Here is a 17,107-nt window from a genome sequence, read left to right as displayed (position 1 = left end):
AACTCCAACGGGAATTTGCAGTACAGAGAAAATAATTCAAATTGCATGCCTAATGACTACCTAGAAGCCGTGCTTAAATACCTGTCGGGGAAAACTTTTTGAGGGTGTACAAAGATAGCCGAGGGCAACACAAACTACGGAAACAAAAATAAAATTGGGTCCGAGATATATTAAATCAGCCAGCCCAATTACAATAGCTTAATTAAAATTGATTTTATAATAGGAACATTACAAAATACTTCTCTTCCAAATTAGGTTGCTTCATCTTGATTGTTGGTCAAGATTTTGGATTTACCAAAAAGTGGGTATGGGTATTGATGATCTCCACACCTCTATCTAATGTTTTTTCTTCATCTATTTCAGATCAGTAACAATAGTGTGCATTCAGTCACATGCATGATCCATCTAAGGAAACATATAGATATTTCAAATTTGCAACTTAAAATGTATAGCTTAAGTATTATATCAAATAGTCCAAGAGATGTGTTTAAAACTAGATGGATGTAATAGCAACATGAAACAAATCCATGAGAGCAAAACTTTACCAGGATCACCATAAAACCTTGCAATCTTTCAAATTATAAAATACAGTTTATCAAAGAGCTACATTGTGCTCTCCAATATCTAGAGTTTTCTTTGAGAAGGGTAAAGATACTTTCTTTTACTGAATAATCACAACAATAAAGAAACCAATGACAGCTCACAGATTAGGACTTCCAATGCCACACAAGTTTACAGGATCATGTTTACATGTGGCTACTTGTAGGCAAGGAAGTTGCCTCGTAGGGAAATGGTGGTCTAACTTTGAACATGAACAAATGAATTCTAAATTTAAACTGAATATTATATCAAATCATCGGAAGTGGCAGAAGTGGCATCTCTCTTTACGAAATGCCCAGGTACTAGAATATTATTGATAGCTGAATGGTTACAAAATGCCCATGTACTAGAATATTATTAATAGCCAAATGGTTATATTACACAAATAAACCTTCATGGATATTCACCAGTTTTTCTGGGGCAATAAAGATTTGTCAAGGTAGGCTATTTAGGGTAATGGTCTTCAACATCGTGTCAAAATCTCTGCTCCGCTCCGTGTAATCAGTATGGTGTGCTCAAACTGTGCAGCCAAACTGCCATCAGCTGTAACCGTAGTCCAATTATCATTCCAAACAATGCAATTGGTACTTCCTAATACCAGTATTGGTTCTGTGATGATGCAAAATTACAATAAAGTAAGACTGGAGAAGATATATGTTATCAAATACATGAGTTTACGCATAAGAAGATCTCAAAACTAATTGATATCTATCGAATTCAAAAGTAACTAGGCTCTACAAATATATCCGCTGGATAAAACAGTATTATGGCTGAAAAAATGTTGTCTTCAATTTTAAAAAAATTAAATGTTTCAGGATCTGAATTTGATTTAATGTCAAGGAGTTTTAATTGCTCTAAAGCTAGGCTGTGAATGTGTGTGTGTGTACAGATAAAGGTTTTTTATATACTATGAAAAAAGAGTAACTTGCACAAACAAAATCAGGAGAGAGAGGAAAGACCAATTTCAAGAATCTTTTTCATGTTTGAACTCAAAAGGTAAATAAAATCACCAAAAACTAGTGGAAGTCCAGTACAGACTCTAGCTGAACTGATTAGAAATAGTAAATAATAAACCATTGTAATGTCCCCATTTCTGTGCCCTTGCAGGGAGTGTTCCTATATTCTTATTAAGCTTAGTTCTCAGTTTCATATGAGTTTCATCGATAGTTGCTATTTATAGTAAGCACTTGCATGGCACCAATCTTTTCAAATTTGTTCTCTTTGGCTCCTAGAGAAAACTGCTATTTATAGTAAGTGCTTGCACAACACCAATACTTTTGGCCCTTTGGGTTTTTCTAGGTTGTTCTCGTTGGTTTTGAAGAACATTACTATTTATAGTAAGTACTTGCATAGCGCCAATCTTTACAGGTCTCTATCTTTGGTTCTTGGAGAACACCACTATTTATAGTGAGTGTTTGCATGGTACCGACCTTTATGGGTTTTTCTAAATTTGTTTTCTTTGGTTCCTGGAGAATACTGCTATATATACTACGTGTTTGCATGACACTCAACTTTTTGGGTCTTTCTAGATTTTTTCTCTGGTTGCACGGTCCTGTTTCTTTTTTGTATAAGCAACATTGTTGCCAAGAAACTGACAATGCCATAGCCGTCCCCAGTTCTCAACAGTAGCTGGAGCTATTGCCAAGCAAACATGACTGGGAAAAATGCGTGATGATATAGGGTGATATAGGAATGTGGAGGTCTGAGAAGAATACACCCTTGTTGGTTGGGCTGGATATAGTGTACTACTGACTTTTGCAAGAGTGAAAGCATTCCTAGAACTAGAAGTAGACATTAAAAGCTTTATTGTACATACCTATGATCCACTAGGAAGAGTGACAGATGATTCAGATTTCTCTCTCAAGCTTGTAGACCACCTACTTCTATTTCATCCAAACTGACTAGCTGAGAATTACTCATTTGTAATAAAAATTACAGCACTTGCAATTAGGAATTAATGAGCACTGGGCTAAGAAAATGAAGCTAGTTAGAGTTGCTTATTCTGTTTGGTGCTCGTCAACTAAAAGATTTTGGAGTTCCCAGTCGCTTGAGGCTTTCACCTAAGATCCATATGATATAATGAAATAAGACATTACTAGGATGGGCTGGAAACGGGAACATAATGAAATACCAAGCACAAAAGGTGAATATTCTACAATTTGTTTTTTAAAAAACTTGGTAATTATTGAGAATAACAAGCAACTTCGAGGGAAACAACCTCCAAGTATTTCCAGTGAGAACACAATTCACAATTTGCTGATCAAATAAGACTTACTAACTCCTATATATACCCTACTTATGCCTAGGATATCACCAAACCAACTTGGAAAACAACATATAATCCCTAAGCTGACATAATTTGACTATATAAGAATATGATAATGATAATATAACTTGAATAAGAGTTAAGGTAGTCACAAGCCGACTACTCATAGCCCAATATGCACTCTAAGTTTAAGGGCATAGTATGCCCCCTTCTAAGAAACATTGCCTTCAATGCTAATGAAGTGTAAATACATTTGGGGGAACTTTTCATCTTTCCATATAGCATCATCGAATGATAAGCTAAGTTCTTCCATTAAATCATATATTCAGTGAGTGTCCTAGTCCTTAGTTTCTTCATGCTAACTTCAATATGATTCTTCCTTCTTTGCCTAGCTCTAATAGGACTGTCAGTGTAGGAAAATTATGCAGTCACTTTCTTTAAACAATAATCATGAAAAACTCAATATAGTTGGAGATAGCTCAAGCTTGCAGGCAACATTTCCTATCTTTTGCACAATCTGATATAGATCATAACATTTTCTGGACAACTTGTTCTTCGTTTCTTGCTTAAGGAGCATTTCCTTATAGGGCTGTAGTCTCAAGAAACTCAGTCCCTAACTTCAAACTCCACTTTGGTGTTTGACATTTATTCCATTCTATATTATGCCATAGCCAAATTGATGATGCATGTGGTCTTCCACAACTTGAACTATTGGTGTCACCATTAATGACGATGTGATGGATGGAGGGTGATATCCATGTAGTGTCATGGAGACATATTTTTATGAATTATGGAAATATTATATCACCAATTGTGATGTCCCCTTCCATAGAGTATCCCAAGCATTCAACCTATCTTGTTCCCGTAGGTTAAATTTCACAATAAGGGAATATTTGAATTATGTAATAGAATCTTACAAAGTACATTTAAGGGCAATATTATTCAACTAATTAAAAAACTATTATAAAGTGATGTGTGAATATTAGAAAGGAGAATAACAATCACTTCATTTTTGGACTGGAATAATTAATTTTACGTGGGAAATTGGAATGGATTTCAAGAATGTTTTGGAGCTCACTTCTATTATGCTTGAATTAAATCTTCTAATTGGTAATTTGGAGAGCTTCTTTTGGGAGCAAGAATGCTAAGATGAAAACCCTTGAAGAATCAATTTTGGTGGTGATGAAGGATGAGGTGACTTCTTACAAGAGTACTTTGCCTTTTGCTGACCAATTTATGATGGTTCAAGTGTACAAAACATGCACGGGTTCAGATGTTAGACACATATTTCCAACTTAACCCCATGATTAAAATGGAAGCAATCAAATATGCCACCCTACATTCCATCTATCTATCTATGGTAGTCTCCCCTTCTTGGAATCACTTGCCAACAAGCAAATTTAGATTAGGATGCTTGAATTTCTACTCTCTCCCATGTAGCATTCTCAATCAATAAGTCCTATTTGACAAGCTACCCCTTGATCTTACTAGACCTTAGGCCCATTTCCTTGAAATCTATGATCACATTTGAGTCCAATGAAAGCATGCCCTCATCATCAAGTGCAAGCTCCCCTGAAATAGTGATTCACCACCCAAGAGCCTTTTTGAGGCAAGAGACGTGAAACACATTATATATTCTATTATTCCTTGGAAGCTCTAACTCATACTTTACCTCATCTAATCGCCTAATCACCTTCACAGGACCATATAAGTGGGATTGTAGCTTCTCTATGCCACTTCTCTTCAGAAAGGATTGCTTGTAGGGTTGTCAACAAAGATACATCAAATCTATGGCTTAAAACTACACTTAATCCAATGATCTGTGTACACCTTTTGCTAATTTGAGGCCTTTTGTAAATTATCCTTGAGGGATGTAAGTTGACTCTCCTAAAGCCAATCTTCCACCTTGAGTGCCCTACTATCTCCCAATGCCAAATCCACAAATGAAGTAGCCTCATAGCCATAGCGTGCCTTGTAGGGTTTCATCCCAATTGACATGTGATAGGTGGAGTTGTAGCAATATTCCCCAAATGTAGCCAATGGATCCATGCCTTCTATTGTACCACCATGTAGTTCTACAAGTAGCCCTCCAGCCACATATTCATGATCTATGTCCACCCATCAATTTGAGGGTGATGACTAATACTCAGGGTTAGCTCAGTGCCTGTGAACCTAAAATCTACGTCCAAAAAGCATTGAGACTAGTTTACTGACTACCAACCTTATTTAGACTTTGTTGTTTTTGGTGGTGGAGAAGAGTACATGGTTGTCAGCAAAGGCAACATTTAGATTCAGTGTATTGGGAGGAATCTCATATTCCTTGATGTGTACTATATTCCAAGGATGGAAGTAAATCTACTCTCAATTAGTCAGTTGCTGTGACATTCTCCACACTTGGATGTCACCTTCAATTCACATCAGTACACCATCACTGATCGGGCAACTAAGTCTACTGTTGCAGTGGGTCTTGAGGATCATGGTCTTTTCAAACTTATTGATTTTGGTAATCCTCAAGACTTAGTTATGGCTGCTCGGCGATCTTTTGTCTGCACACCTTGGCATCAGCGATACAGGAACTTAAATGTGCATTATCTCTCACAGCTTGCTCAAGATGAGCTTGTTCATGGATTGCCAGAGATTCAGACTCAATAGCTTGAAGTTTGTGATGCGTGCCAGGCTGGGAAGCAACGTTGCACACCTTTCACCAATGGCAATTCATGGCAAACTTCTCAAGTACTTCATCTTGTTCATGCTGATATCTGCGGCCCTATGGCCACTCGTTCTGTTCTTGGGTCCAAGTATTTTCTGTTTGTTGATGATTTTAGTAGAAAAATGTGGGTGTATTTCCTTAAAAAGAGATTAGATGCATTTCCTATCTTTCAGAAGTTTAAACCTTTAGTTGAAAGAGTATGGGAAATCCATTATTGCTCTTAGATCAGACAATGGGGGGAATTTTGTTCTAATGTTTTCTCCAGCTTCTTGAATACACATGTCATCAAACACTGATTTATGACAGCCCACGTGCCACAACAAAATAATGTAGTTGAACATCAGAACAGGACAAGCATCGAGATGGCTCGATCCATGCTCGAACACAGACATGTTTCGAAGTTTTGGGTAGAAGCAGTTAACATTGTAGTTTATCTGTTGAACTGGTCACCCACAGTGGTGGTCAAAGGTACAACTCCGGAAGAGGCCTGGTCAGGTCGTAAGCCCAAAATCAATCACTTGAAGGTTTTTGGCTCCCTTCTATTTGAATCCTTGATGCGTCACGCACCAAGTTGGATGCCAAGAGTCAAAAGCTCATGCTTGCTGGATATAGTAGTCTTCACAAAGCCTACCACCTGATCGATGTTGAGACATCTCGTCTCATCTACAGTCGTGATGTAGTCTTTGATAAGAAGCGAGGACCTTTCATGCTTGCTTCTCCTATTCTTGATTCAGCAAAGCTAGCTTATTAAGGCTCATGATTTGAGAGTTCAGCTTCCATTAGGTTGACTTGATGAGAGTGCTCCAGTAGTTCCTGCAGCTCTAGTTATACTAGTGATACCTATACAGACACCTTCAGCTTCTCCTGCAGGATCACCTCGCTTTCTAGATGCTTCCCCTAGGTTTGATCCAGATTCTTCTAATGAGGAACTTGATCATAACGCATCTCCCGAAACTAATGTTGGTCATTCTCCTATCCAGCCTAAGCGGTGGGCTAAAACACTTGTTGATCTTTGTGATGATGAGCTCATTGATGGGAGAATTGCTTGGAAAAAGAGCAAAACTACAAAGTTTGTTAACTTTTCTCTTATGGCCAACATTCACAGTGGGTTTGAACCTCAAACATAGTTCGAGGCTAAAGGAATTCCAGAGTGGAAACATGCCATGACATCTGAACACTAGAGCCTGCTAAAAAACAACACCTAGGTCCTTTCTGATCAAAATCAAATACAAATCGGATGGTACTTTGGACAAGTACAAAGCTCATTTAGTGGCGAAGGGTTTTTCTTAGCATCAGAGCATTGATTACGAGGAGACCTTTGCTCCTACTACAAAGATGAGCACCATTAGATTGGTCCTAGCCATGGTAGCACAGTTTGGTTGGAAGGTCCATTAGATGGACGTCAAGAGTGTTCTCCTGAATGGTGATCTCCATGAAGATGTCTACATGACGTAGCCTCCTAGTTTTAAGGTTGGTGATAAAGACCATTAGGTTCTTAGATTGATAAAAGCCCTCTATGGCTTGAAGTAGGCCCCTCGGGCACGGTACATCAAAATAAGTACCTCAGTGATCAAGGCTTCAAGAGGAGTTCTTCAGACTCAAATTTGTACATCAAGACTACTAACAATGACATCATCCTTCTGGTTATTTATGTGGATGATTTGATCATCACTGGCAGCTCGGCATCTTTGATTCAAGGAAATTTATGCCAGTCTTTTGATATGACTAACCTTGGGCTCATGCATTATTTCCTAGGTGTTAAAGTTTGGCAACAGTCTTCTAGTATATTCATCTCTCAGTCCAAATATGCTAGGGCTTTGTTAGAGAAATTTTGTATGCAGGATTGCAAGCCTGCATCTACACCTATGTAGAAAGGTCTCAAGTTATCCGCAAAGTCTGATTCTCCTTCCGGTGATGATACTACATATAGGCAACTAGTAGGCAGCCTCATCTACCTCTCTGCTACTAGGCCTAATATCAGCTTCGCAGTTAGCTATATTTCACGCTTTATGACAACTCCCAAGGCTAATCATTAGATGGCAGCAAAGCATGTGCTTCATTATGTGAAGGGCACTTCAGTTTATGGACTTTTGTACTCTCGAAGTTCTAATCCTAAACTCAGTGGGTTCACACATTCAGATTGGGCAGGCTCTGTTGATGATAAAAAGTCAATTTTTGGATGTATTCAGTTTGGGATCCGATGCAGTCACATTGCCCGGTAAGAAGCAGCAAGCAGTTTCTCTCTCTTCTACAGAGGCCGAATACAGAGGGACTATTAAGGCAGGATGTGAAGTTGTTTGGCTTTGTCAAATACTTGGGGATATGCTAATGTCGCCAGCAGGATCAACTACTTTGTTTGTTGATAACGAAGGCGTTATCAAGTTAGCATGAAATCCACTCTTCCATGAATGAACCGAGCATGTGGATGTTCACTATCATTACATATGACAGCTGGTTGAAGACGGGACTATAGATTTGCAGTATGTTCCTATCACAGATCAAACTGTAGACATTCTCACCAAGCCTCTTGGTCCTGATAAGTTTGTCAAATTCAGAGGACAGCTTGTGTTCTAGATAGATTAATCATTAAGGGAGGGTATTACGATAATAGATAGTCGTCTATTATTAGTTAATGGTAATCTATTGTAAATATCTAGCTACCTTTCACTTTTTTAGCTTTCTCTATTAGAATAGAATGTTGCCTAAGGAAACATAGTTTTATTCTTTTGTATATAATGACATTTCGATCTCTGTTAATAACAAGCAAGTATTTACCAATTACTTTGTAATAGATATATCAATCACCACGACCGAGAGCCTCTAGAACTCGACAAAATAGTTATTTACAAATCCTCCTTGCCTCAATTGTAATAAGTGCTAACTCCTTGAAATTGAGCTCGGGATCCTTCCCATCAAATATGTTGACAAGTCTCTTCATGAACTCAAAATAGGATGTGATTTGATCATGCCCTAATATTACCATTCCATGTTGCCACCATTTGTAAGCAATCCCTTCAAGGCGTAGTGCTGCGTACTTGATTGATTCATCTTTAGACATTGGATTGATATGAAAATATGAATCTACCTTCTGAATCAAAGCTTGTGCTATTGATCTTTTGGATCTTTTGAAGGAGGCTCAACTTACCAATCTTTCATCTTGAATTATTATTATAGTCCCTATTAGGCTATTACTCTAGTGGGTAAGTTTCTCATTCTCAAATCCATGTAGTTCTTGAGGGAATTGTCCAGTACAATACTCCATCAAGCCAATCTTTCTTGAATTGATTTTGCAAATCTACTAGTGAAGGAGTGTGATTCTTTTGTTGCTTGGTCCTTAGAAGGTAGGCAATGGGCATAATTGATTATAAATTAGTGGATTGATGAGTGTGGGTCTTCTCATTGACTAAATTATCAACATGAGCATTATTCCCTCCATTGGCACCATTAACCCTTATTTCGTCCAAACGGTCGAGAGTCTCATTTATCCTTTCACTTTGTCATACTCTTGCCAATTCAATCAAGATGGTGACAAATCCAATTGAGCATCTCCAAATCTGTCTATAGAGGGTGTCTTCTTCTCTAATATGCTATATAGTCTTGTCTTTTTCACTTGTCAAGCTCAACCTAGCAGACTAGGAGGTTCCAGGCTTTGATACTACTAAAACATCCTATAACTAGAAGATGATAGACAATGATAGACCAGCAGTTGCAATTTTTTTAAAAAAAGCACATAAAGTATGATTACATTTTCAATATATAGTTAAGTATAATGGCAGGATTTTGTGCACCTTATTCTTTTACTGATGATTCTGTGTTATGATTTCTGGAATAGATTACACCATGCAAATGAATACTGCTGTCCAACAAGCTGTAATAATGAAGCTTAGAATGTATACCAATGATGTTGCTGCCACTCCACAATATGTGATGCCAAACACAAGCCGCAACAAGATGAATGTCTTATGGATACTGATTGCTATGATATATGCAATTGCCAACATGTATATGTGTGTATGTATGTATGCTGATTGTGGTGACAATATGACCACTACCGCAGAGAAATCCTCTACCGATAATTGTCGCAAGTCCTAATTGTAGATCCAATTGCTAATTGTAGGAACATAGATGGATCACAGCATCCAAATTATGCTGATCATTCAAAACTCAGCTTGCCACCCTAAATTCTATAAAATGATGATGAATTTTCCAAGAATGGACAATGTCTATGAATCCAATTCGGTGGTTAACAAGAGATTTCATTGAATTGGGATTGGTAGCATACTAGCGAGGATATTTCACCTCTGAAATTACAATCTCCCACATTAATTCCAAACCCTAAATTACACATGACAAAACAAGATGAAAGCTGATCAATGATGCAAGAGTCCTCCAAGGAACCTATAGGAACCTATATAAGTATGAGGTCACCCACCTCCTCAAAGTGGAGTTCAGCCATGATTTCATATGAAAAGGTGGCCCAAAGAAAAAATCCTAAAGGTCGGGCCAAAAGATGCTGCCAAGAAGTACAGCCCACATATTGTCCCCCTTGCAAAGCAAGCAAATGGTCCATGACTCCATGGGGATCAAGTGGACCATGCTAAATGACCAACTAATGGGACCTAATAGTAGGAGGCATGACAATGGAGCTACTACACATGGCATGTATTGTGCCCAAATTGAGTCTCTTCACTTCTTTAGTTGTTTTGTAAAGGACGAGACCATTAGGATGTATACAAATTACTATGAATTGAATAAAAGGACTATCAAAAATACATATGGTCTCCTTAAGATCGACCAATTAGTGGGTGTGTTGCACAATGCAGCGTACTTCTCAAAGATTAATCTTTGCTAAGGGTGTCATCAAATAGAGTGAGGGAGCACAACATAAATAAGACAACATTCAAATATCACTACGATATTGGTTCTTGGTCATGCCCTTTGGGTTGACTAATGCTCCCACCATCTTTCAATCTTGTATGAAGCACATTTTTAAAAGCCAATTGCAGAAGTTATTTCTATTATTCTTTGAGGACATACTCATTTATAGAAGAATTTGGGATGAATATCTAAGTCATCCTGATGAGCATCTGGGTATCATGGAGGTAGTGTGAGTGCTAAGGTGTCCAAATGCAAGTTTAGGTTGACTAAGATTCTTTGCTTGGGGCATGCCGTCGGTGCCAATGGTATTCAAGTGCACCAAAAGAAAATTTAGGCCATTCTTGACTGGCCCCCATTGGGACATTGATATAATTGAGAGGATTCTTTGACTTGTGTAGTTACTATAGTAGATTTGTATAGGGGTTTTCTCAGCTTGGCATACCTCTTACAAATTTCACCAAAAAAGGGGCTTTCAAGTGGATGGATGAGGTTTGATGACAAAAAAAGGTGATGAGTACTTGTCTTGTGTTGGCTTACCAAATTTCTCTTAACCCTTGTTTCGGAGTGTGGTGCTTGAGGTAAGGGTGATTGGACCAATGTTGATGCAAAATACACATCCCATTGCCCATGAGAGAAGGAAGCTTTGCAATGCATAAACTTTATTCCATCTACAAAACGAAGATAGTTACCATCATGCAAGCATTGTTGAAGTTTAGACAATATTTAGTATGTGGAAATTTTGTTGTCAGGATAGAGCATAACAACTTGAAACACTCTGTAACATAGAGATTTAAATGAAAGACAACATAAGCGGGTTAGTAAGGTGCATGCATATGATTTTATCAAAGTTTTGTTGGAATTAAGGTATCTCAACTTAAGCCATTCCTAACATTGTTTATTTTTTTGATGCCTATATTGCGATTTTTGATCATCATATTTTGTCATCTAGTGTAACATGTCATAGTGAGTTGTCTTCGTGCTGAAAGGTGACATTGAAGATAACAAGGATGTTAATTCTGTAACTCTGACATCATACTGGTCTGATTCTACAGATCATACAGATCTGATTATGCATGAAATGCCTAACTAATAAAGGCCTATATATAATTGTCTCTTCTTTAGTTGTGATTGGCGTCTCCTTTGGGGCAATATTGTTTAAGAATAAACTTGAGCAACTTAGTTAGTTTAATCACTAACTAAATCTATTCCTCCATTAGATGCCAATTTGAAGAAAACAATTCAGGCCGACCTAGAGAGGGACATGTCCCTTCTAGGGACATGCCCCTTGGTTGCCATATTTATGTAGGGTGTGATTGTGGATAAAGGACACATGAAAAACATAAAGTCTGCTCCTTTAGCATTACTGCCCCATGCGATTCATAGCAAGCATAAAACATTTGCAGAATAATTATTATACTCTAGAAAACACTTCATATACAAGTCTGATATATCCAAGACCATCTTTGTAAAAATTTGGTATAGCTCTGATACCATGTAAGAATTTGCCTTAGGGCAAGATTCACCCAAGATCGTAGAACTCGAACACAAGCACAACTGTAGACCAAAAACGAGTATGATCAATATATCAGAGTATGTCCTCATACATTGCTCAATATTGTATGTTCAAACACACTAGGAGTGCTTATATATAAAGGCCTCTCAGGAAGCACCTAGAATGTCTCTAGAAAGAGCCAAGAGATAAGATAAACATGACAACTAAGCACACATCTTATCCATCATTCTAGATGATAGGATAAGAATGACGAGGTGTATCTCAAGTGGAGATGTTGTAGACACCATGTGCTTAATTAGTGTGTTAACTCTTGTGTTGTAGACACCATGTGCATAAAAGATGTGCGAACTCCTGTGTTGTCAATATGACAACTCACAAGAGTGCACATACTCCTAGGTGACTAATAAATAAATAATAAAATAATGCATTAACCTAAGTAAACTTAAGTGTAAATAGTAAATACTTATTGACACCAACACCCCCCTTAAGTGCAACTTAGGGGAATGCACTTAAGTTCACAAGAACTAGGATGAAATGCATAATGGGTCCCAACTACTAGGCCATGTTAGGTACCCATGTACATAATGAAAATGCAATCTCTCATAAAGTGGGGAAAGAGGGAAAACCTCATGGGAAAAACCCTCCCTCAAAAAGAGAGATGAAAGATGTATGGATGGATGGAGTAATCAAGACCCCCCTATTACGACATACATCAAGTATATACAAAAGAGAAATAGGAGAAGGACAAAAACCCCTAAGAGCAAAAAGTCCCCCCCATAAAGGAGAAGAAGAAGGAGACAAGGTAGTCCCCCTTCTAAAAGTAGTGTGCTGACCAGTGAGAAATGCTCCAATGTAGAAGCTGATCCATGACCGTTGAATGATGTTCCTCCCATTTGGAAGAAACAATGGCAAGGGTACCTGTGAGATGCTTCCCCTGTATGTAGAAAGAATCTCTATGATGAACGGTGTCTTTGAAACTTGCTCAAGTGTCCCTGTGTCGATACTAATGATGGCTCTCTCCAAGACCTTTGAAAAGAACATTTGTAGATCAAGCAAGGATGCATGTAGAACCTGTCGCAAAGAACCAACAATCTCCTCAAATGACAAAGAGACCTCCTGCAACTGCTGTACATAAGGATCCACAATCACATCAGCCTGTAAAGATTGATCATGTAGAGAATGGATATGAGGGTCAGAGTTGTTTACCGTACTGGTGAAGAAATCAACGCATACAGACAATGGCACAGAATAGCAGAATTATATTCGCATATGCCAGACATACATTATGCTTCATAAGATGAGTCATAGAAGATGAATTACAATGATCCCAGATGGGATATAAATACTATCCGCCGAACCTTCCCGAAGGAGTCCGTCGATGACAAACATTATGTCCGCTACAAACTATTTACTCGTCGGCTATAGAATACAAAACACTGACGACAATCATTCCGTCGGCTACAGAAACACCTACGGGACCATCAATCGGCTGACACCTCCAAGTGTCGCCAATAGAATATAGGAGGCTCCCCGTATGCCAACTTGCCCATTGGAGGAGCCTCAAAATCATCCAATGGAATCTGGCTAGCTGCAGCCTCCAGAAACAGCCTGATGGCATGGCGCGGCATAAAAAATGTTCGCTGCTGAAGGGTCATAAATTCCTCCATCCTGTCAGCCAGGACTGAGGCCCAATCATATACCACTCCTTGCATGATACCATTCATAAACACAACCTGCGGCAATGCTATATCTAAAGCTCGAGTGGCACCTGTCAACCTGCTCCTGATGACGTCTATGATGCACCGCCAGTGACCCTCTCGAATAAAGTCCTTGTGAAGCCCTCTGCACTTTGATCCTTGAACCGCTGTATCCCTCTCCACGGGTGTAAGATCCCGGCACACTAGATCTATCCAATGCTCCTTCCATTTCCCGTGAGAGTTTATGGTTCTTGATTTCCACTTTCCTCCCTTCGGGGCCAGTGATGCCGAAAACCCTAGTGAAATCTCTAGGTTTAAAGGACACCGTCATCAGCTGCTTCTTGTACAAGAATGTACTTGTTTTGCTCTGGGCGCTATATGTCTTTATCATGGTGCGCAATATTGATTCGAACAACCGGATGGAAAAGATGGGAACCTGGATGGCCCAATGTACCTATGCCCGCATCAGAATCTGTTTAATCTGATCTGCCTCTGGGGTCTCCTACCACCACCTCCGACATTCACTCCCACAAGACTCTCAAACAGGATGGTGAGATAAGTGAGTTCCTCCTTGGTCTTCTGCTTCTTGCTACTAGAACTCGAGGGGCCTGCAACTCGAATCCCCGATGCCAAAACTCTTGAATTCTTTTCCATATTTGCTGCTAGCTGACTCTTCCACGGCTTCCGTTTGCCTGCTGATTCCATGCAAAAAGAAAAAAAATGGCATCTTCTTTCTTATACAGTTCCCCCCTTACTCCCGTAGCAGACAAACGAAGTGCCGCTTAATTACCTTCTGCGGAAAAACTGTCCGCACCCACCCTCCGTGGGAGAGAAAGGCTAGCTTATCAATTTTATTGCTATGCACAAGGAATCACCTGCTGGACGTGGCTCTTCTTTTCTTCTACCAGATGTTGATGCATAATGTTGATGGAACACCTCTACTACCAAACCCTCTTCTTTCGTGCGACATTATCACCCACATCGCATCTTCACACCACTGGACACTGCGCCACCACAACAAGTATCATACTCGGGCAGGTGAGAAGGAAAGCCAAAAGAACTTGTCATATAAAATATGGGAACCTGCCATACAGAACCCTGCGCATTTGAAACCCAGTCGGTGAATATGCAAAATTCCAAGGGAATCCCACCGGTTGCCGATGTCCACACAAATTCATTTGAGAAAGGAAAATGAAACGTTTCTCAGCAGGAGCAATCACTTCTTTCCCCACAATCTAATTGGTCGCCCAGAAGTATTACAGCAGGTTTTTGCTGTAACGTGTCTTCAGAAACTTTTTCAACCGGTCGGACCAGATGCGAGTTTGATTTCTCACCCGTGACTCCCCATTCCGCTACCAAGCTTGATTTCCCCCGACGGCAAGTTGGAAATGGTGATCTTAATTACGCTGGCAGGTAAATTTCATAACATGATGACCCTCCTGTTGCTGATGATCCATCGCCGTGCCTATTAGTTCATCATAAATTACAGTAGCAATGCCGATTTTGAATCCAATGGTGCACAACAAGGACGAGCTCCGCGGCTGGTGACTTGGAGGTTGAAGTGTGCGAGATTGTTCTATTTTTTGCCCGCGGAACTCTCTTTTTAACCCACGGACAGACTCTACCCACGGGGCTTCTTTAACCCGCGGACAAACTTTGCCCGCGGGACTTTTTTTTCACCCGCGGACAGACTGCCCGCGGGGCTCCCTCTTTTTTTTTTTAAAAACTTTTTTTTCCAATTTTTTTTTTTTCAAATTAAATTACAAAGGTACCTCTATTTGGCGTCGCCGCCTCACAATCCTTTAATGATGACGATGGAGGATTCATGTGAGCACTGGGCGACGACAATACCCTTCTTGTGCGGTATATTTTCAATTTAGATCCGTTAACTGACTGAGGCACCTCTTGTCCGTCGAACGTCGATAGTTTGATTGCTCCATTGTCGCCAACCTCCCGGATTTGGTATGGTCCAACCCACTGCACCTTGAATTTTCCTAGCTTGATTTCATTGCGACCATCATACTTCAATACTAATTGTCCCGACTGGAATCTGCTATGTTTCAGATGCTTATCATGCCAGACCTTGCGTTTGTTTTGTGCCACTTCCGTCGCCCACTGTGCCAGCAATCGCTTCTCCTCCAGCTTATTCAAATTGTTTAACTGCTCTTGTAAGCTTCCATCTTCACCCAACTTGTTTTCCAACACTATTTGCAGACTCGAGATCATGAATTCCGCTGGGACTACCGCTTCCTGTCCAAACATTAACTGGAATGGTGTGTGTCCTGTCGTCACCTTGTACGCCGTGCGGTAAGCCCACAGGGCGGCGGGTAAGTTTTTCTCCCAATCAACACCCTCAACCGCGCAAGATTTGTAGATGATGGATATTAAGATTTTATTGGTAGCCTCGGCCTGTCCGTTTGCTCTTGGATAATACGGACTTGACAATGAATGATAAATCTTGAACTGGGTGGTGAGCAAGCGGATGAGATGATTAACAAAATGACCTCCCCTATCACTTGTTAATTGCAACGGGATTCCATACCTGGTAATGATCTGTTCATAAATAAATTTCGCAGTGTTGACGGCCGAGTTATCTGGTAATGCACGTGCCTCCACCAACTTGGTCAGGTACTCCATTGCAACAATGATGTACCGGCACCGTCGAGTCTTGCTCACCCTCAGTGGTCCAATGAAATCTAATCCCCATCGCTCAAAAAGTTCCTGCGCATGTGAGGGGTTAAGTGGCATGAAATCTCTCTTTAGCGGCTTCTCGGCCCGTCGGCAAGTGTCACATCCGACAACCCATTCCCGCGCGTCATTGTACACCGTTAGCCACCAGAGACCTGCAAGCAATATCTTCCAAGCAGTGGTGTCGGGTCCCATATGTCTGCCAGCGAGACCCTCATGTGCTTCTTTTAACACCTGCGCTATCTCCTCTTCCAACACACATCGCCGAAGAATATGATCCGGCCCCATTTTGTAGAGCAATCCATTGATCAATTGAAATGTGCGACTCCTGATTATCAACTTGCACCTATCATTTGGTGACATCCCCATGGGAAATTGTCTTGTTGACAGGTACTCACCGATACTCCTGTACCATTCCGCCAGTACCCCAATCTGAAACAGCTGCGCGTCAGGGAAGTCGTCATTCACACCCTCCGCTGGTTCCCTTGTTTTGATCCACAACAGGTGGTTGGCGTTGACATGTTTCTTACCTGGTCGGACAATGATCTTAAAAGTAAATTCTTGCAACAGGAGTAGCCATCTGCTGATCCTCCCTTGGATGACAGGTTTATTAATCATGTACAAGAGGGCCTGGTGATCAACATAGAACACAAACCGTGTAGCAAGCAAATAACGATGGAATTTTTGCATAGCGTAGACCATTCCAACGCTTCTCTTTCAGTCATGTTGTAGTTCTGCTTGGCTTTTGATAACAA

At 40.0% G+C, this 17,107-nt stretch overlaps 1 protein-coding gene across 1 annotated transcript in view; it reads right to left on the bottom strand.

Moving 5' to 3' along the window:
- Positions 1-550: 550 nt before the first annotated feature.
- Positions 551-17,107, bottom strand: part of MAP1C (methionine aminopeptidase 1B) — a 266,196-nt gene continuing 249,639 nt past the window's right edge. The window contains exon 10 of the mRNA XM_089788662.1: positions 551-1,209. Within this exon, the coding sequence (XP_089644788.1) occupies positions 1,064-1,209 (146 nt within the window). The 3' untranslated portion in view covers positions 551-1,063. The remainder of the gene's footprint in view (positions 1,210-17,107) is intronic.

The sequence above is a fragment of the Cupressus sempervirens genome, chromosome 1, assembly GCF_028749045.1.
Source record: "Cupressus sempervirens isolate cs-2001-9-10 chromosome 1, ASM2874904v1, whole genome shotgun sequence".
In the NCBI taxonomy this organism is placed as follows: domain Eukaryota; kingdom Viridiplantae; phylum Streptophyta; class Pinopsida; order Cupressales; family Cupressaceae; genus Cupressus; species Cupressus sempervirens.
The sequence above is the reverse complement of the archived record's forward strand: the minus strand, read 5'-3'. Positions and strand labels throughout refer to the sequence as shown.